General features: G+C 40.2%; 1 protein-coding gene across 1 annotated transcript; it reads right to left on the bottom strand.

The window, feature by feature from the left end:
• Positions 1–989: 989 nt before the first annotated feature.
• kcnk20 (potassium channel, subfamily K, member 20) lies at positions 990–15,412 on the bottom strand. The gene is made up of 7 exons (XM_076735248.1): positions 15,314–15,412; positions 14,464–14,626; positions 13,893–13,946; positions 13,527–13,778; positions 4,498–4,928; positions 3,016–3,190; positions 990–1,030 (listed from the first exon to the last, which is right to left on the bottom strand). The coding sequence occupies exons 1-7, from the start codon at positions 15,410–15,412 to the stop codon at positions 990–992; spliced, it is 1,215 nt and encodes a 404-aa protein (XP_076591363.1).
• Positions 15,413–22,392: the final 6,980 nt, after the last annotated feature.

Below are 22,392 nucleotides of genomic sequence, written 5' to 3'. Positions count from 1 at the left end.
GGTTTAGGCTGAAAATGTCACATCAACTTGATCAACATTATTGATCTTTCAGATATCAGAACATTCAGATCAGTCCTTGTCATTTAAGGAACTTCACAGGGGAGTGCACTTCAGGGATCCTGCTGGGATTGAGATTTTCCTCATTATCTTCATCCTTTTGTTTTCTTGAGATAATGAGATGAATTAATCCATTCATGTTTTCATCAAAAGAAAACTAAATGTATTACCTTGAGATAACAAATTAACTTGCAGCAGCATGACGGCACTAAAAAAACAGCCGTCATCAGCTCCCATATTAAGGCACTTGTTCTATTGCACATCCCAGTTTAGTTATTCTTATTCTCACTATCATCCATACATTGGCAAAGAGCAATGCCAGAGCAGTGTCTTGTAATACTGATCTTTTAAGACAGCAGCAATTTTCTATTAAACTCAAATGATGTCTTGATAACAACTTAATGAATGGATGAGCAAAGGCCTATACATACCTGAGACGAAATGGTTTGATTTTATTTATCTGTGTCGGTTAAAATTGCAGTACGCTACGCTGCACCTCAGTGACCTGGGTTACTTTTTCTTGTGAGTTACAAAGCACCCCAGCAGAGGGAGACATTGCTCTAGTCTTACATTAGTATTACTAGTATTACATTCTGTATTGCATCAGAAATGAGTCACTGTGCATCAAGACCAAGAAGTACATAAATGCAGGAAACAAAATAATGGCAAAATCATGACAGACCACCATAGTGGTCAGCTTTTTGTTTATATCTCCGGTTCTGGCCTAAATACAGCTACCACAGGATATCACAGAAATGGTCATATCCGTGGGGGCGAGTTTGTAAACATTTCAGTGGCTACTCAAGTCCCATTAGGGCACAGTTCTGCTGATTTTTCAGGCTCTTGTGTCTTAAACAGCTGCAGACTATGGAGATGATGCTTGTTTCCTCATCCTGAGCAAAATGATGAGAATCACATGGAGGAAAATCTGCTCATATCACCTCTGCCAATGGCTCTGCATCAAAGTGTTTGGCTGGGTCGAGAGGAACCAGAACAAGTTGTTAAAACCTACACGCCCATGAAATAGACAAAACTGCAGAGAATCAATCATCTTTCAAGGACCCTCAGACAGAACATCTCCTAGGATGGATGGGACCCCTTACATGTCTGTGCCCATGGCCTGTTATCATGGATAAATTGATGATCTTGTGTCCAGTTGCAATGCATTTTATCCCAGTATAAATTTAGCAAAAAAACAGGTATGGTTATTGATTTTGGAAGAACTTTAGCTTAACTTTAGATTAAGTTTAAGTTTCGATCACCTCATTGATGTGGACCTTGAAGCTTAGATCTGAAACTAATAACACCAAGATTTGTAACCTCAGATTTAATCCAGGGACTTAATTTTCCCAGATTGTTAAACAGCATTTCTCTTTTTGTTTCATGACTGAATAGTAGGATTTTTGTTTTGTCCTCAGTGAACTTCAGGAAATCATTTCTCACCCATTTATTTATTGGTAAAAGACAGTAAGTAATGGAGTCTAGAGCTGCGGCATCGTTTGGTTCAGCAGAGATGTACAGTTGTGCGTCATCCGCATAACTATGAAAACATACATCGTACTCTCGAATGATGTCACCAAGTGGCAGAATGTATAGAGAGAACAGAAATGGAAAGGCAGCTCCCATCAACCCAAAAACAGAATTTATGTTTCTCAGACACATGATCTCCAAGACCAATCAACTGATCAAGACCACTGATTAAGATATCGTGATCAATGAGGTCACTGATTGTTTTAGCCAGAGCAATTTCAGTGCTGTGGTTCTAAATGCTGACTGAAATACCTCCAGGATGTTATTTTCTGTAAGAAAGGAATTAATTTGCACTGAAACTATCTTTTCCAGTGTCTTACTAATGAAGGAAGGTTGGATTTCGGCCTGTAGTTGATGAGTGCATTACTATCTGGGTTGGGTTTCTTTAGTAAAGGATTTGAAACAGCAAGATTCGGCAAGATTCTGTCAGTCGACCTCTCTTTAACCTTTAGTAGAGCAAGAGTGCAGTTTAAAGTAGATGACAAGGTATTGTTGAAATGTTCAACCAGGTCATTTAAAGAGTAGTCTTACCTGTGTGACTCAAATGATGTCATATTAGAACCCTTTGCTTCAGCCTTGCTATCAAGGAATCTCTTTTGAACCAACAAAACACACAGTGATGGTCAGACCCTGTTGTTATTGCCAAGTCCGGAATGTTACCACACTGATGAGTGGCTTCATTTACATGTTGGGTAAGTTCAAAGCTAAGTTCCATTAAAGTCGTTCTTTTTGATGATATGAATATTCATGTATCCATTCAGGATGAATCTGGCTAGTGATACCAAGTATGCTCAGAGAACAGCAGCATAAACACAGAATATCTTAGTGGTCGATAAAATGTAATGATGAGAACTGATAATTGTGCTTTGTGGTCAATGGCATTGGTGGAATTTACATGTCTCGGAAATTGCAGTCTCTCCTCTTTTCCTGTTTTGTCGACTGAAAAATTGATTGATGACACTTATAATTTAGAGGACAAGCCTCTACAAGTGCTGCACCACTAGTTGTGCTGTTTAGCCAAATAAAAACATAAAATACAACTTCTTTTCACTCATCAGATCATTACATTACAGAACTTTATATCTATTTTGACGTCTGTATTTAAAAGCATATGTCAAACATACTTTTATTAAGTACAAAGAATAACAGTGTACTTGTAATTACTTTTCTATACCTAAATTATATACACACTAGACTATAAAATTTTTGACTTGTACTAGTATAAATTACAGTCTTTCCATATAATATCTTATTATTGCTTTGCAGACTTTTGCACACTGTTTCCACTTTAGCCTCATCACACAGGCATTTACCAATCGCAGTGGGAACACAGGAGTGCCACATCATGCTGTTGTCTGGACTTGGAAACAGCTTGCACTCGCTGTCTTTACCAAGTGTTATCTTCACAATAACATGCAGGTGACTCACAGTCTGAAAAACAGAGTTTGAACAGAGGTTGTGACCTGTAGTGGCAGACACTGTGATACATCTGGGCCAGCATCATCAGCATCCAGTTCAGTCCCTGGTTGATGATCACAGACATGGCGTTAAAAAGGGAGAAAATGCAGCACACCCCCAAGAGCATCAGGAGGCAGTTTGAGACCTGGTACACCCATGTGTCCTCATGATGCTCTCTCTGGCTACTAATAAAGTTCCCAAAGCCCACTGTGCTGAACACCACAAAGCAGAAATACAGGGAACACAAATGGACAGGCAGCTCCCGACAACCTGAAAATGGAATTTATGTTTCTCAGACACATAATCTCCAAGACCAACCAACTGATCAAGACCATTGATTAAGAGATCACGATCAATGAGGTCACTGATTGTTTTAGCCAGAGCAATTTCAATGCTATGGTTCTAAATGCTGACTGAAATACCTCCAGGATGTTAGGAGTTAATTTGCACTGAAACTATCTTTTCCAGTGTCTTATTAATGAACGGAAGGTTGAATATCGGCCTGTAGTTGATGAGCACATTACTATCTGGGTTGGGTTTCTTTAGTAAAGGATTTGAAACAACACATTTGGGAAGACAGCTGTTCAGGACATGAGGGTCAACACATGAGTTGGACGAGTTGGACTGCAGAACTCAGTGAATGTGATCCAGGAGCATTTTCCATCGTCATGCCCTCTTAACGGGTTGTTGAGCTCATCTGTGTTCCCATCAGTATCAATGCTGGATTGAGGTTATTTTGTTAATGTAGAATAAGGCAAGTTCCTCACAGTTTGATGCAGAGAACTGTGGATGGATGGGGGCAGTGTTGAGTAGCTGTGTAGAGAATAATAATCTGAAGTCCCCAGTGTTCTCTGTAATCCTGGAAAAGTAATCCTTTCTTGAAAGATGAGTTGCTTTGGCAGGGCTTCTTTGTATATAATATACTGAATTGTGAGCCGTTTTCCTCCACTTTCTTTCAGCTGCTTGACAGATTCTCTTAATCCCATTAACACTACTATTGATGAACCACGGCGAGATTCTGTCAGTCGACCTCTCTTTAACCTTTAGTGGAGCAAGAGTGCAGTTTAAAGTAGATGACAAGGTATTGTTGAAATGTTCATGTATCATTTAAAGAGTAGTCTTACCTGTGTGACTCTAATGATGTCATAATATTAGAACCCTTTGCTTCAGCCTTGCAAAAAAAAAAAAAAAAACCACACAGTGATGGTCAGACCCTGTTGTTATTACCAAGTCCAGAATGTTACCACACTGATGAGTGGCTTTATTTACATGTTGGTTAAGTTCAAAGCCAAGTTCCATTAAAGTCATTCTTTTTGTTGATATGAATATTCATGTATCCATTCCATTCATCATCAGCATCCAGCTCAGTCCCTGTTTGATGATCACAGACATGGCGTTAAAAAGTTAGTAGGTGCAGCACACCCCCAAGAGCATCAGGAGGCAGTTTGAGACCTGGTACACCCATGTGTCCTCATGATGCTCTCTCTGGCTACTAACAAAGTCCCCAAAGCCCACTGTGCTGAACGCCACAAAGCAGATATACAGCGACTCCAAGTAAATCCAGCCCTCCATGGCTGAGTAGAGGGATGCAGACCCACATACAACCAGCAGGACAGCTACAAAAAGGAGGAGTGTGACTTGGTGCACAGACGGATTCCATTCTTCATTTCTGTTACCTTCACTCGCTCTGCCCTCCAGTCCGCTGTGTCTGGTTCTCCGTCTGTGGCACCTGAATATCAGGAGGCTCAGTAACGTTATGACTCTTTCCAGGAAGAGATTGAAGAACAGTATGGCGGCCGAGCAGCCCAGCAACCCATAGAAAACAAGCAAGACCTTTCCCATTGCAGTGGATGGTGCTGTCACTCCAAATACTATGAGAAACACTAGAGGTTAGAGGTCACATGTGATTACAGATGCTGTCACAACATCAGTGTAATCGCTCAGATGATTTTATTGCTACTAATGTCACATTCATGTTTGTTTAAATGCTCCACCATGGCTGAGAGTGTATGACAAGTGATGATATTTTTTTTATACAAAAAGGATGTTGAAAGTTTAACTAGTTACTTCTTAATACTAAAAAATGTTGATGCATTTTGATTGTAACGGGAGAAGATACAGTATGGAACCCAGGTGCAAAACACGCAAAAGTTCGCTATCAAACGCTATCAATAAATTCATGAAAGGTGATCAAAAATCCATAACTAATCAGAAGCTAATAAGGACAAATAACACAAACATTTGCCTATTTACCTGCAAATGTACTTCTTTATTTTCTGGTCCATAATATATGATGTATTTAGTGTGGTTCCTGAACTATAGCTTGACCTTTAGTAAAGGCTCAGTGAAAACAGGAGCATGATTCAGAGTCCAACGTAAAAGTTCATGTATTTTCTAAGAATAGGCAAAAGTCATGGCGGATGAGAACAGGCAAACATACATGGTCAGGAAATGAAAAGCAGACATGAGACTGTGAGACTACGAACTGTGTGGCACAGTATGAAGACATTTTGTTTGTAGTGGAGGTCGTAGCTTCCCTCCTTCCGCAGTTAATAACTGCGGCCTGCGAAAGCAACTCTTAGCTGTTTCTCTGGTCAAGTGTTCTTCCGAGTTGCGCATGTGGTCTATATACCACCCATCCTCTGTAGCGTTCCTGTGTTTTCACCCACTCTATCCGCTCTTAAATCTACAAAGGTCAGAGGAAGTGGATAAAAATATAGCCCAGATGAAACAAAAGACTTGTGGTCATAGCATATGTTGGTATCTCACTGTAATGTCTCACTGGGGCCTGCACATAAATTCTAAGCTCATAAATCACCAGCAAATGTCAGAAATCTTTTCATCAAATCCACTGTTACGCACAGGGACTGATCACTGCAGTGCTGCAATGACCAAACATCCAAATTTGTAGCCATGTAGCACAGCAGTATGAATGGCAATGACGGTCTGCTGGTTGGTCGGTCCATCACTCATATCCAGACTGAAATATCTCAACAAGTATTGGACGGATTGTTATGAAATTATGCAGAGGATTAACACGATTTGCTTTGGTGGTAGGAGCTGGTTAAAGTTTTCCCTTTAAATATGTAACATTTGTGCTTCTGACGGAAATTTCTGATGAACAGATTGCCATAAAACTTGATATGTTCATGTCTCAGAATTTTAATTGGTCTACACTTTGGTTTGGTTTTCCGACGAGCCTCAGCTGCACTTTGTGTCAGGCATTAACTAGCAAATGTAAGCATGTTGAAAGCTGGTGTACGTGGTAAACATTACACCCACTGAACAACATGCAGACATAAGCATTTAGCTCATGAGACTGCTATGCCTACGTACAGCTATTTGGTGACTCTTAGTCGTATGTTAATTATTGTAGCCGTCAGCATTCACAAGTGGTTTGTGGTCAGGGTCAGACAAAGCAGTGTTGAAAATAAATATCAGCCATATGCAATTGATTATCACAGAGTTTTATACAACTCCTGGAGAAGCAAATAACCGATTAAATAAATGCAATTTTAGGTCATTTGTGTTAATAAATCACACACAGCTACATTCAAATATCCACTTTTATGATAATGGTAGAGAAGGGAATTTGCTTTCCTTTGTGCATATCTGAAGATTGCATAGATAAAATTGTCTTGGGACAATGTGCTGAAAGGCAGGAAGCTCATTAATGAGGAAATAGAAATGTAGGAGTAAACTGGAGGCAGATAAAATGTCAAATGTTTGGTCTTGGGAAACAAAAAAGGTCATCAGGAAGTCTGTTTCAGTGCTATCAGTGCCAGATTCATAGACAGTAATATGGAAGCTGTTTAAAAAAGGAAATTGATCCAGACTCAGTGTCCCTCAGTTTCCACCGTGACAGAGACTGCCTAAAGATAATGGATACAACTGGACAGCTGTAGATTGATTCTTGGGGATGAGGCTGGTTTAATCCTTATCTTGATGACATGCTTGAAGATTGAAATATCCTCAAACAATGGCTTCATACGATGTCCTGTCTATTTAGGTTCATATGATTGGTTCAATTGTGTGTAATTGTTATAGATCTGTTTCTGTCTGGCCTAATTGTTTGACTGTAGCTGTCATAATGATACAGCCTTTACTGTGTAATGGGGTATGTGTTACATCATTCGGGAAAACTACTGTACTTATAAATGTGCAGCCTCGATTTCAAGAAGGTTGGGATGCTTTTTTCGAATCAGGGTTGCATGACATTACCTTTTAAAATTTTGCACTTCGCATTTAACTGTAAATGTATTCTATTTCAGGTTTCACAGCTGCCAGTCTTTGGATTAATCAGCACATGTAAGCCATTTGTTGTGACTCACTGATGGTGAGTCACAACAAAGTAGAAAGCACTTGGGATGTCCCATAGGACTCTGCCTCGCTCTGTCCAGATGCCTGTGGTCCATGCTTCATAGTGGCGCAACAGAAATTTCAGGTCTTCACATCTGATGTTATGCTCATGACTGAAGTCTGTTAGCCTCCTTTCCCAGAGCTTGCGTGCCTGTAGCTCCGCTGGTCACTCCAAGGAAGAAAATATGGCAGCATCAGCCAGCATGTAAATAGCAATGAGGACCGAGAGCAGGTAGAAAAGAGCACTTTCTCTGCCGGGGATGAAGGATGGGCAGCAGCAGCAGGAGGAGTAATCTGCCTTCATCGTCACTTGTGACGGCCTCAGATGGATTTTGTTCCTTGTGTGCTGTAAAACAATTGAATGTACACCATCAGTACAGGTGCTACAGGAGAGTCTGTTGTTAGTCCAGTTTCCTCTTCTCTCTGTCTGCTTTTATCTATTTCATCTGTCCAATCGTAGCTTTTTCAATGCAACTCACTCTACTTACAAAACACCCCACCTGAAAAGGGTGTCGTTAACCTTTACGTCTTGGTGTGCAGGTGCCTTTAACAGTGGCTTTAATGATCTGTGTATGGTTACTGCTTATCACCAGCTCAATAATCAATTCCTTCCTTTTATGAGTCCCAGACATAGGCTAACGTGGACTCCTGCTCTCCTGTAGTCTCTTTTGGTCAACATAAAACAGACAGCATGTTCCACTGCCTGAGATGGTTTCAGAGATACTGATCCTTGTGCTTTCATGTCCGACCTCACTATTAATCAGTGTCAAATTTTTCCATTTACTTCTTATTTGATGGGAAAATTTCATTGTATCTTTCGAATGTGCTTAGTTTAGTTTACAATTAGTGAAATTATTGCTTTGATGCACCAGCCAACTGAGCGGTCCTTTTGTTTTGGCCAAGCCTGAACACAAAATATGTGGACCAGCAAGTGTGTTATGGCTTCATTTCAATGACCCTCCATGACGGCATGTTAAGTATTTTGGTTTCTCCCTAACAGCTGCCAGTAAGTTTGTGTTGTATTATTTCTTTGAGGAGCACACCCCTTTTATGTAGACATTCCAGTCTGCTACATAAAAATGTCTCGCATTAGGAATGTGTGGCTGTCTGACTGAAATGAACAATATGTAACAGTGAGTGCCAATTTAAAACAAAAGGTACGATATCAACACTTGTTATTTTGATATTTTGTCTCCTTCCTTTCCCGTCCCTTGATCATTCTGAATTACTGTAAGTGGTCTAGCACTCCCACACAGTTAACCATGAATTATATCCACTGAGAAGGAGAGGAAATGACAACAATAAAATACTTACTGGGTACCTGTAAGACAAATATGTCTGAGATCTAATCTAACTTTTATTGTGAAAGGCAGTCTTGCACAGTACAGGTTACATTTATTGCCCTGCATGTTGTGCATTGTGTGCTTCATTGTTGCATATTTTCATTAGTACCAAGTACCAATGTACTGTTTTTTTATGTTTTGTCATTTTTTTTTTACAAACATCAGTGTCTTTTTAGTGTGTCTCTACATGCTCACATTTTTAAATGTTTATAATTAATTATTATTCATATGGTTTACGAGGTTAGGGTTAGGGTGTGTGTACAGTATTATTGATTTTTTGGGGGGAACAAAACATGGGGCTAAACCTGGGAAGAAGGGCATATAGATTTATAACTGTAACTATAAAACAGTTCTGTTTGTTGTTTAAATGATCTTAAAGAACTAGAGAAGAGTAGTTTTGGGGTTTAATGCAAGGATTACGGTTACAGGTGATTATGCATTGTGATTGATCATCGTATTTCTACAACTAGCTATATGTTTTGTCATGATTGAGCTTCATAAACCTCCTCCTCCAAATCCTCATAAAGGGGTGAAACACTGTGCATATACTGTACAGGTATATTGATGTTTCTTGGACAATATACAGTAGAAAGAACAGTATGGAAATCAATTTATCACCCACAAATGACATGTCAATTCTATGTTTTTATCAACTTGCTTCATGAAAAGCATGCAGTGATTCAAGCCAAGGTCATTTTCACTAAACTACAGTGACAGGACACCATCTTATGTTATAAACATCACTGTGAGAGAAAGCTCCTGTATCACTAAATATGACTGGGGCACGTTGCTCGTCAACTCTTTACACTGCAACTGCATTGTAGTTACAGGGTAAGTGTGCTGTAAAATAAACCAGCCCCTTATTTTCCCATTAATTTGCATTGTAATTATGTGGCACGCAGGAATGTGTGGTGACATCATGTGATTTAATGATGTATAGTCTGCTTTATTCTGGTAATTGTGTGTACATTATGTTGGGGGCTGTATCATGATTTCTTCCACAAGGGGGCATGGCTTCTGTTGTGAGATGGCTTGGCTTGGCAGGTAGACAGCTCTTGTGTCAGACAGAGACACATGGCTGTCTCATCATTTCCTGATCTTTGCAGAACAAAATGACAGTCCACCTACAGGCCTCACACCCGGGGCGTGTTACCAAAACAAAATATGTTTATCAGTGGTAAATAAAAAACTAAAAAAATAAAGAAGTGTTAGATCTGTGTCTCTCTGGATAATGGATGTAAAGCTGCAGTCTCTTCAAAAGATGCAGACCTGCACAGATTATCATTCATTCATTCATCTTCTACACTGACTATCCCTTTCGGGGTTGCGGATGCGGATTGCAGAGAGGCGGGATACTCCCTGAACCAGTCACCAGTCGATTGCAGGGCAACATATACAGACAGACAACCACACTCACACCTAAGGACAATTTTGAGTCACCAATTAACCTAATGAGCATGTTTTTGGTCTGTGGGAGGAAGCCAGAGTGCTCGGAGAGAACCCACGCATGCACAGGAAGAACATGCAAACTTCACACAGAAAGGCCCTGCCCGACCCGGGGATCGAACCAGCGACCTTCTTGCTGTGAGGCAGGCGCATACCTGCTGTTCCACCGTGCCGTCCCACAGATTATCAGTGTTATGCAATATTTGTTACTGAACACTTCGTACTTTTTTCCTTGTACCCACTTTTCAAGTTTTTTTTTAAGTTAAATCCACAAGCAAACCAAGAATAAATAAATAAATAAATAAATAAATAAAAATAAAACACATGAGAGCTGATATTGCACATTCCCTCTCAATACTTCCTCCAATCTTCCTGTAAAACATTGAAATTCCCTTTGAGATCCACCCTTGATTGAGGCGCCAGGAAGACAGACATACGTGCCAAATAAGCCACCAGTTCAGGTTGGAACCATTTGAGGGTAGAATCAACTTGCAGTCTGTCAAAAGTGAGACGTGGGTACGTAAAAACAGGTGTGGTCCATGATACACTAAGTGTGCACCATGGACCACATGCAATTGAATGTAAAAAGGAAAGCTGTGCCAGTTAAATTAAAATGACTCTGCGTGTCTTGGAGTTTGCAAGTAAAAGGTGGACTCAATCACATGTTCAATGGGGTGTGCACTGCTCATAAGAGCAGGATATTGTCTGCATTGAGAGAAGTGTAGCGCTTATAGAGTCATACTGTAACTAAACTATAGTTGAATGACAGTGCTGTAAAGAGCTACGAGACAGGGAGTGAACTTGAGAAGTATAAAGTGTTTAAATGATTGCAGTGACAGCAGAGAGAAACAATGGCATTTGAGTGATGGCATTATTTAAGGTTTTTTGGATGAAACCTGTTTGGTCTAATGAACAAGAAAAATTCCTTTGGTTCCTGCTCAAGCTTTTTTGTTTTGGTATCAGTCTTCAGTAGCTACAGAAGATAAAAAGCAGTCAGTCATATGATGGGTTGGCAGGTGGAGCTATAATCCTGCAAGAGGGCAAAAATGCCTCAGACTCTCCACCAGTCAGTTGGAACTGAAGAAGCCGTTGGGATGAGAGGTGACTCATCTCCTTTGGAAGCATTTAGAAGTACCATGACATGGATGAATGAGCCTTCACAGACACAGTACTCTGTTTCAGAGGCTATTTTAAGAGCACTGAAACTGCAGACAGAATGATTTAAATCGAGGCAAGGTCCTTCCTGTGGAAGGGAACAGCTCCATGTATGTCTGAGTAATGGGTTATAAAAAGTTCTGTTTAGTAATGCCCTCTTAAGAGCCACTTCAGAGCCATAATGTTTTCTACTTCAACTATTTCCTCCAATTCCTGAATGGGCTGCAATGTAGATTTATTTAAAATAGAAGCAAGCCTTCTTTTATGCCTCATGAATATCTTCCCTGCATCCCACTGAACACTAGAACTGTATGCACTCCTTCACATTTTCTCAAAATTTGCGCTACGTGTGGATGAAAACCTGGCCACTGTTAGCTTGAATGAAACAGAGCAACAACAAAAAATGCCAATATAATAACAACAGCTCACTGTGCAGAATAAAGTCTACAACCTGCAATGTGTAAGCCCAAAACTAATAAGAAATGACACAACAGGTTTCATTAGGGATCAAAAAAGTATTTCTGATTCTGATTCTGATTCTCATTTAGTTAAAACTTTATTTAAAAACCCACAAGGCATCCTGTCATATATAAAAAAAAACATGCAAAATAAAATTGTATGGCAGGTACAGTATATCACCAAACACATTCAAACATCTGTTTCCATTACTTCCACAGAAAACATGTTTAAGTAAAATTAAAATGGGTTCTCAAGCTTAAATCCCTGTCATTCACACAGGCCGTAAGCATAAAGTCTCCAGAGAAATGTACAGTGCAACAAATGAAAAACCACCACCATTTCTGCTACTGTGCACTACAGTGCAGAAATCACATTCACATGAAGGACGGCCTGAATGAAGAACAGAAATTATATTAATTGGGTTTTTCTAGCACATGATTCTGATCAATTACTAGCTTCATCAATCATGATATGATAAATCATGACATACATGTAAACATACAATTTCATGAGAGAAGGACATGTGCAAACAGTTGCCATTTGTTGTCATTTAGTGCACAAAAAAAAACAACAACCCATACATCCATATTATCTGATAGCTGTTTAGCTTATGTGAAAATCTAGCTGTTTGTATGTTTGCATGCCACCGGCTGCCATGACAGCAAAGAAGCCAGCAACTAACATTCTGCTCAGGTTATACGACTTTAGCTTCTCTCAATCTTTGAAATGAATCCTAGTGGTATACTTCCCAGTCTACAGATGAATATGTCACCATGTCTCCATGTTGGGCAGTGTTAATGTAGTGATTGCTCCTTTCAATAACAAGTAGTGTCAGGAATAATCCCATAATGCTACAATAGTTTGAAATTTTAGAGAGTTGGCTTATTTAATGTCTGACTGTTTGGGACATATTAGCTTAGTGCAGAACCTGCAGGTTAAAGGAGAAGGAAAACAACTTCCAGTGACTTCAAAGTTGTTTTTGCTAACATACTATTAAAATTTCACGGTGTAATATCTTCAGTTAATCTAATGGTGTTAAAGTAACACCCAACTTCTTACTTTCCTAATATTGATTTAACAATTTTATTAAGCTTTACCTTTACCAAAGTTGGCAAAAGGACGATATGACTGGTGATTTAGCCCTAAGTAAGGTTTGTCCTGAGTTGGCCCCCCTTATCTCCTCGCAGTAAGCACTGAGCGCTGCTGCTTTTGCGGAAATATTAGGTTGTTCCTGAGTCGGCCAAACACATCGCAGAATGTACATTCTTGTTTCTCAATGAGATAACTTGCTTCAGCAACTGCAAATTTTGCAGTCAAGGCTGACCCATAGCTCATTTTTCCCCTTTGGCCCCCAAAGTTTGTTCCACTACAGGGTACGGAGGCTTCGGAGTTGTTGTAAGGCACCTTTATGGGAGATGGCTGGAGTAAGACAAAGTAATGTAACAAGTAGTTCAACTGATAACTGCTGAGTTATTAATAATGTTATTACTTTATGAGTAATAAGTCACAAGTGACTGATAACATGTTTTAAGCGAAACTGTCCAAGTAAACGGTCCAACACTAGCCAAGTAGTTCAAGTGATAACTGCTGAGTTATTAGTAAAGTAATGTTATTACTTTATGAGTAATAAGTCACAAGTGACTGATAACATGTTTTAAGCGAAACTGTCCAAGTAAACGGTCCAACACTAGCCAACAGATTAACCAGCGGTGACCTAACGACGATGACACTTGGAAATGATGAAATGGAGTGACTGGAGAATAGAGCCATGGTTGAAATAAGCGAAGAAATTAACTTCTCTGAAGAAATAGATCTTCCCGGGGATCAGCTTAGGGGAGTTACAGTGATCTTGTATTTGCAGGATGTGAGGCGAGGGCAGAGCTCTCACAGTTGCAGTTGTTCCATTGATTTTCAGCACAGTGCTGAACATGATGCTGTGCGGAGACACGCGATCCACAGTCCCGATGAGCACTGAACAGAGACATAAACCAACATTATGTTTACAAATCCATATATATATATTCATGAGCAGTACTTGTTCCCAAGTTCCCAAAGAAAATCACCATTATAAACTTATACTCTTACTGTCTCCACAAAGATCTGTTTCCTTCAGATTCTTCAATGAGTGAAGTCTGGATTCTGAAAAAGAAAATACTTGTTGGTTATTTGAGATGCTATCTGTATATGCATTCAACTGACTTCCTCCTCTGATTAGTGACATCTGCAAAACATGACTCAGAGGGGCTGAGAGAGACACAACAGCAAGATTTATTGACGTGGAAATTAAGCAAGAAAAACTGTCTGTTTACCAGCATCTGTGGTTTCATTTCTTCAGACAATACCCCTTTCATACACACATGTTAGAGCCTGCGCTCTAAGTGTGTTGCTGAGTGGAAAAGTACATGTGTGGTTACTGTAGCAGCAAAGACCCGACAGATACTGGCTCCATAATCCCACATCTGTGAGACCAACTGCTGGCAACCACCCCTCTCATCTCATTTTAGAAATTAGGTATTTTATATTTTAGAAAACAGAATATGGGCAGTCGTCCGGAACCTGGAACTTCTCAAAATCAAGTTCCATAGTTTTTTATTCTGAGTAGGGACCCTGTCATGTTCTGTTCTGTGAGTCAATGTCCAAACATCACACAGCTGACCTGTAATCGTGTTGTTCTGATGATGTCCTGGTTGGTGTACTGGATTCAGCTGCCCTGCACAGCATGACCACAGAGAGGTGTTGTAGTAGAGGTGACCACAGCATCTGAATCCTGTCTTGGCAGAGTAGAGCAACTCCTTGTCCTCACTCATGCAGCAGACGTCCTAGTTATGAGGTAGATGTAAAGTATTTTAATGAACAGCCGCATTAATATTCAGTAAAAGAAATGCTTGTTTGCCGCCTGGCTCAGAGTTTGATGATATCACTGTATGAATCTAAGACATATATAATATATACAGTAAATAGATCCAGATGCATTGATGATAATCTTCTTTGGAGTTGTTGAAGGCATGTTTTTGTTACTTGTGACGACCCTCCCTGTTTGCTTGCTTTCTCTCTCTCTCATCTAACATTAGCAGGGTCCTCAGTGGCATTGGCACCACCTGCGCTCTTGGAGGCTGTGGGCCTACAACACTCTCCTGGAGCTCAGTTGCTGGTTCTCTCCCCTGCCAGCGACAGCTCCTGGTTTTTGTTTGACCTTTTTGTTTCTTTATTCCACCTCACAACACACACACATACCTCCACACTCATGCACTCACTTACACCACTGATCTTACAGACCACACACACCATGATTAGATTAGGTTGCCTTTTTTATGTTATCTTTCTTTAAATGTGCTTACATATGCTAAAGTGTAAGACAGAATACAAACAAATTTCCCAAAGAGGAGGATTTTCTTAGAAATTTTAAAATCTTTTTAGGTATATTAAAGGTCATGGATGTATATTATTAATATGAATGTATGGATGTATTATATTAATATAAGAGGAAGAAGAAGAAGAAAAGTTACCTCTGGTCTTTGCAGAATGGATCCACAGCACTGCATCTCATGTTCAAGCTTGCCTGGCACGTGTGTCACGTTGTGCAGCGTCCCTGCACAGCACTTCATGTCTTTGTTTTTAATGTTGTAGGCTTGAACCCCACAGCATTGCATGTTTTCTGCTTTGAAATGTCTGGGTGGAGAAGCAGAGCTTGTAGTTAATATCAGATCAGGTGAGTGAGATAAAGAAGCTCTGATTATTATTATGTTTTAAGGAGAGATCATTTTACATTCAAAACAGGGTGAGCTGGATTATGCTTCTTCTGGGCACGAACTACACTGGATGTCAGAAGATAACAGCTTGCAGTTACATGCATGAAACCTGAGAACAATGCGAGCCATTGCATAGCCAATGTAAACTGTTGTATTGCTTAAAACTTATCTGTTCCAGCTGAAAAATGCAGCTGAAAAGCTTCCATTTGTAGCATGTTCAGCACTAAGTCATTAGCCAGTAGGAGGCGCATTATCTCTAAAGCAAGCTGACGCACAAAGCCCTGACAAGCTATTATTAATTACACACACACAGAGAGAGAGAGAGAGAGCAAGGGTCTGCATGTGTCTCTTATCACAACCAACGTGAATCCAGTATTCACTCTCCTTTCAGCTCTGGTGTGGTCTCCACCAACCAGTTAATTGCTGACTTTCTGTCTCTGTTGTGTGTCTTTCAATTCGACGGGTAAAGTGAGAGCTGGTGAGTTGGATGACATTTCTCTCTGGATGAATCCCCAACAACAACTACTTTCAAGTTACTGCACATTTGTTCAAAAATATTTATTCATGCAGCTTCATCCAAAGTGCCAGACCAAAACTTACTGTAACTCTTAAATATCAGAGCCCTGTTCAAAGATTCCAAACCCCTGGAAGCTGAAGGGTCATTGGCTCTAACATGCACATGTTCCATGGTGTGACAAACACACACGCAGACAGACAGATTTTAAGACGCACACACAGACAAAAACAGCAGCAAACCCAGACGAACAGACATTCCATGGCTCAGTAGCTTTCCTGGCTAAAGTGACAAAGAATTTTTCCTTGCCACTCCTGTCTGAGTTTATCTGCATCCTCACGAACTCTAAGAGACAGACATTAACTTTTCCCACGTGTATCCTTAGCTTTAGAAAACATGCTCTGGAAAAACAGCACATACCAGACATCGCAACATACCGAGCTGGTTAAAGACGGTCTCCCCATTTCATTGAATTTCATTAGAGCTTTCACAGATATGTGTAAACAAGCATGCACATGTAACCACCTGCGTCCAGCGCAGCAGAGCTGAGTGTGAGGCCAATAGACTTCAGTCCCACAGCAGTGTTGTCCATGACACTGAAAACAACATGTAGTCTGTTTAGCTGGGTTGTAAGGAAAAGTGATTTCTGAACAGTCCTCTCTGGCCGGCCCATGACCTTGTATAAGTTGTTATTATAACAGAGAACTCTGCATTGTGCCAGACATACGGTGTCTCTCTGCAGCACTTGAAGACTCAGAGAAAATAAAGTGTACAGCGGTACAGACACGACTAGGCACAGCCATACACACAGATATGAACATATGGGAACATATATATATATACATGAATTCTGAGAAAAATATGAGGAACAACAGACTCAAACTAAAAAAAAAACTAATGCAAATCTTAATTTCTACATATCAAATCTGCTCAAGTTGCTTAAGTCTTACCCGGGCATTGTCATATCATCCTTTTGCATATGCGTTTACCGCTAACGACACCGATGGTAGCAGGGATTTTTATCCATTAGATGCCAAACACCCTCACTTGTTGTATAAAAGGAGCTGGGAGGAGCTCCGAGCTCTGTGAACGAAGCTTGTTTTTGACACTGATGATCGTGATGTATTGCTGTAAGAGCTCAAATAATTCTTTGTACCAATTATATCAATGAAATGTGCTGTTTTACCTCAACAAATCTTATTTATCAATTAAAAATACTGTCAAAAGGGCACATAAGGGAGCTTTTATAAAAAGGACTGAAGCAATCACTTAAAAGTCTACAAACGTCATCAGAAAGGGAAGTTTCAGCTTCCCAAAGAAAAAGACAAGTCTCCACCCAGCTGAGCAGTCCAGAAGATGAGATTAAAGTACATTACTTGATCTTGCAAAGGCTTCCTCTCAGACACACGGCCGCCACAGCAGATGTGTGTACGTGGGTTATAAACTGTAGGGGCAGCATCACATTGACCTGAACAGAGGGAGGTGGTGGTGAAGGGTGGACACAGAAAAGAGCAGTTAATGTAGAATGGGATAAAGAGTGTGAACCTATCAAAGACTGGGTTTGGCGATTAGTGACGTCTGCAAAATATGACTCAGAGGGGCTGAGAGAGACACAAGAACAAGATTTAGTGAGGCGGAAATTAAGCGAGAAAAACTGGCTGTTTGCCAGCATCTGTGGTCTCATTTCTCCAGACAATGCTCATTTCATACACACGTCAGAGCCTGCGCTCTAAGTGTGTTGCTGAGTGGAAAAGTGCATGTGTGGTTACTGTAGTAGCAAAGACCCGACAGATACTGGCTCCATAATCCCACATCTGTGAGACCAGCTGTCGGCAACCACCCATCTCATCTCTTTTTCCTATTAACTGCTTCCAGGCTACTCTCCAGCTGTACGTGTACACGAAAACACGTAACATGACAGGATTTCCCACGTTTTTGTCCACTGGACAAACTGGAAAACATCCAGGTCTGAACAAAGGGGAGACAGGAGCTGTTTCAGAGAAAAGTGCTTTTACAGGGCACCAGGAGAAGAAAGTCTTTACCCAGTCTGATATGATCATTAATCATCATAGGAGGGTGTGAAGACTGGTCATAGTTTATGGTGCACATCCAAATGTAACATTCTACTATAAACAAACATCTCCGTATGACTCACTGCTTGATTAGGAGCTGCCAATATCCATCCTACCCTACAAAGGCTATCATGGTCACAGGACACCCAGGCCTTTTTTTCCCCACACATACCATGCCTCAACCCAAGAGATAGAAAATGTTATAAAAATGACTGTATGGAAACTCCTCTGTTGGCTGTTAGAGCATGGGAAGGGCGTAGTATGAGAACAAATCCTTAACTTTCCGCTTATTCCTCCCAGCCCAGCAAGCATAAAGGGTTCACACACTCAAGTTCAGGATGTGGTTTTCTGTTTCTGTTCTGTGTGTCGATGAGATGTTTCAGTTATTCCTGCTTCAGTGTGCACTTAGTCAGCTAGCCTCGGGCCGGTGTGCAAACTCTATTTGTTCTTGCTCTGCTTGACGGTCTTCAAGTGCTGTCATCATCCTTCAGGTGTGGATAACAATGGGCACAATGGGCTCATTCCCTGTTTGAAATTGACAATCGATTTTTTTTTTTTTAACCCATGACCACGATCGATCCCTAAATCAAAAAGTGTCTGACTATAACCAAATCTTAATCATAGCTATGGCACATCAGCAGTCATATGAATCAGTCACATGTCACAGTTTTGGATGGAGCAGCAGACGCTGTGCTGCCGATCAGGCCATCGGATCGAAAAACACGAATATATCTGGGTTTCTATCCAAATGCATCGCAAATTTTAAGCAAATTTTGTGAAATCAGCAAAAGAAAATGCAAAAGAATGCTTAATTCCATCCACGACTGTAATGTGATTATGAAGTGTTGGATCACTGAGATAAGGCAAACACAAAAAGATGAATAAGTATGCTACAAAGACAGGTAACAATTTATACTATGGCCCGCAACATAACATGCAATTCTTCCCAAATTATGGTGTAATCATTTGTACTAACATAGTAAATTCCACACATGTTGGTACCTATTGCATTGTTATAGACAGTATGAATTATTTAGGTTCCCTTAGTCTCTCCTCATCTTGTTCCCATGCACCTATCTGTGCGTACTCTACTGATACACCTTTAACACAAACATTTATGAAATAAAAATGAATGCCTCGAACAGATCTCATCTGTAACCTTGACCACGCCTCAATCCTTACTCAATGTGTTCACAGCCAAATATCTATCAAGACTGATAACTCAGCTCTAACTGCCTTGTTATTGCAAACAAAGGCTATTATACAAAGCAGGAAGCACATGGTGACTTAAGGTACCATCAGATAACAACTGACAGATGCAACACACACAGAACAGTCACACCCACTGTCATACCTGTGGAGCGCCTTGCCTGGTTTCTCTCGCAACAGCGAAATTCATGTGGATTGTAACATGATGACCCACAGAGACTTGTTTGTGGCTTAGGGCTGTGGATGTGGAGAGAAACCATTAGAAAAGACAAGCAAAAATATCCATAAAAGCAGTCCACATCACATGAACAAACACTATCATACAACACAAAGCAGGGAAACACGATTCTTCATAGAGCACCGAAAGTGTGCATGACTTTGATCTAACACTGTCACAATCTTCTCTAGCTCTGGATGGAAGGATCTTCTGCAGTCTGGGGAATGTCACATTGTTTTGTACAACTAATAATGAATTTGCCAGTTAAATTTGTGCATTGTGTCGAACACTGGGTCAAGACAACTCTACCCTAACTCCAGCTGGGTCAAAATATGGCCCTTATCTCAGTATTTAGTTATCTATATATATATATCTCTCTCTCTCTCTCTCTATATATATATATAGATTGATATAGATAGATATACATATAGATATATTTTTATATATTTTTTCTCTCTCTTTTAATTGTAATTACATGTTTACATGTTTATCTCTTCTTTCTCTTCTATATCTCTTCTATCTCTTCTTCATCTCTTCTATTTCCTCTATTCTTTTAAGGAGCACTGTTACAAAAACAGTTTCCCCCAGGATCAATAAAGTATATCTGATCTGATCTGATCTGATCTGATATCTTTATTTGTGAAGTATGATTTGATGATTGTCAGTGTGTGGCAAGTTTTTTGGTCTCAGTGCAATAAACAACAAAATTTTGGTTGACTTACCAGATGGGCTGAGGTCCATGGTTCTTAAAAAAAAGGACACAAAAATGTAAATATCTCAAAGGGAAACCCACTATACCACTGCTCTGTCCCTGATCTTCACAGACCATCTGGTCAGCTTTATCACAGAACTAATGCAGGTGCTCCTGTTATTTTATCCAATCCTTACACATCATATCGTATTATAGACACTAGATACATATATGTGAGGTTATTGTTATGCTGCATGTAATTTTGGACAGCTTTGGCTCAGCTGACACAGCTGTTGTCTCTCAGATATAAAACAGATAAACTAAAAACAAAGTATGATCTTTCTCACCTGTGGCTGCACACCTGTGGACACAAAGCAGATATTTTGAGGGCATGCGGGTGAGAAAAACAACATGGTTCATTACAGCAGATATTTCAACAAAGTGCTACATTTTCTGTTCAGACAGCACTATGGAGCTTGTGGCAGTGACTCATCCTGCATGTTCAGACATTTCGGGTAATTTCTCTCTGGCTTCTGGAAAGTCTATCCGACAAGAATATTATTTTAACGTTAGTATGAAACTGCAGACGCAGCTGATTCACAGCAGTGGACAGCAGTTTGAACAGACAAAGTATGTCATAGAGCTGTGATCATTCGGTGGCATTCGTTGCTCAATCTGAAATATCTCCTGTTTATCACACAGTCTGATGCAAATTGCATCCAAGTTTGTATTGGCTCAACCTCACATAGTGTGATGCGCACTATTACCCCACAGTGTATAGGGGCCTCAAGAGGTAATGTTCAGACGCACCTGACTCTGCGCAGCACAGGGAATTAATACCGTGTATCACACGGGTGTCATTCATCCAACAGCAGCATTGAGTCTCAGTGTTATACTGGTCATGTCCACAGCACTGGTGATGATTAGAGTTCCTGGCCAGGATCATCTTGTTATTACCGGGACCACAACACAACTGACTGTCCGCATCAAAGGCCTCTGTGGAAAAGATCAGGACAAGACTTTAAACAGTATCACCTTTACCTCAGGCACAACACAGCTCACATGAAGTTTTTCCACCAAGATGCAGTGTTTCGATCTCATGAAGACTTCATTGAAAGCTTTGCTTCACTGAAATGTATTGCCTTGTCTTCAGCTCTACTCACGTTTACCACAGCATTTGGCGTTTTGTGCAGGTTTGGCTACAACAGTTGACTCACAGCAGAGCTCTTTGTCTACGTTGTAGTTGTTCGTTCCACAGACAGCTGGATGGTACAAGACAAGGTCAACATACAGGCACCACACATCTTAATTAGCACTAACTTCTTTAAATAAGATAACAGTCAGATTTCTAAGAAAATGGGTGATGTGTGACAGCTGCCATACGCAACAGCACTTGAAATGAAAGTCTCAAATGAAAACTGACAACCACGGCAGAAACATGGTCAAATCATTTGTTGTCATTCACAAATAGAAAATAATACATTCTCACAATGTGCCATCCACAAACCAACCAATCAGGATAACCTAACCAAACTGTGACAGAAAAAAATACAGTTAAAACTGTTTAAAAATATCAAGTGAACCGAGTCAAGAAAAAATACATTAACAATATAGCAATAAGTTCAACACTGGACACGAACTCCAGTCTCCCAGGTAAAAGTCCTGCGCTCAAATATCGACTACGATGTGCCCCCTGTGTGGACTTTGTCACTTTTTGCTCAGTTGCAGTGATGATTCTGGAGGAACATTGATTATGAAATTTTAGAAATAACACCAACACTGTGATATCAGATAAACTCAATCAGATCAGATCAACTGTACATTCCACCTTTAAAAAACAGTGGCAGAAAAAAGCTTTTTGTCAGCTGCATTTTCTGAAAGTGAAAGTGCTGCAACTTTATTGACGTGTTTTTGCTTGCACATCTTTTTTTAATTTACGTCATAGAGCTGTAATCAAAGGGGCATTCATTGCTCAATCTGTTATATCTACTTGTTTTCGCACAGTCTGATGCAAATTGTATCTAAGTTTGTATTGGCTCGACTTCACATAGTGTGACATTCACTGTTATCCAACCTTGAATAGATTCCTCAAGAGGTAATGTTCAAACGCACCTGACTTTGTGCAGCACGGGG

Source organism: Chaetodon auriga, chromosome 7 (genome assembly GCF_051107435.1).
Source record: "Chaetodon auriga isolate fChaAug3 chromosome 7, fChaAug3.hap1, whole genome shotgun sequence".
NCBI classification, from domain to species: domain Eukaryota; kingdom Metazoa; phylum Chordata; class Actinopteri; order Chaetodontiformes; family Chaetodontidae; genus Chaetodon; species Chaetodon auriga.
The sequence above is the reverse complement of the archived record's forward strand: the minus strand, read 5'-3'. Positions and strand labels throughout refer to the sequence as shown.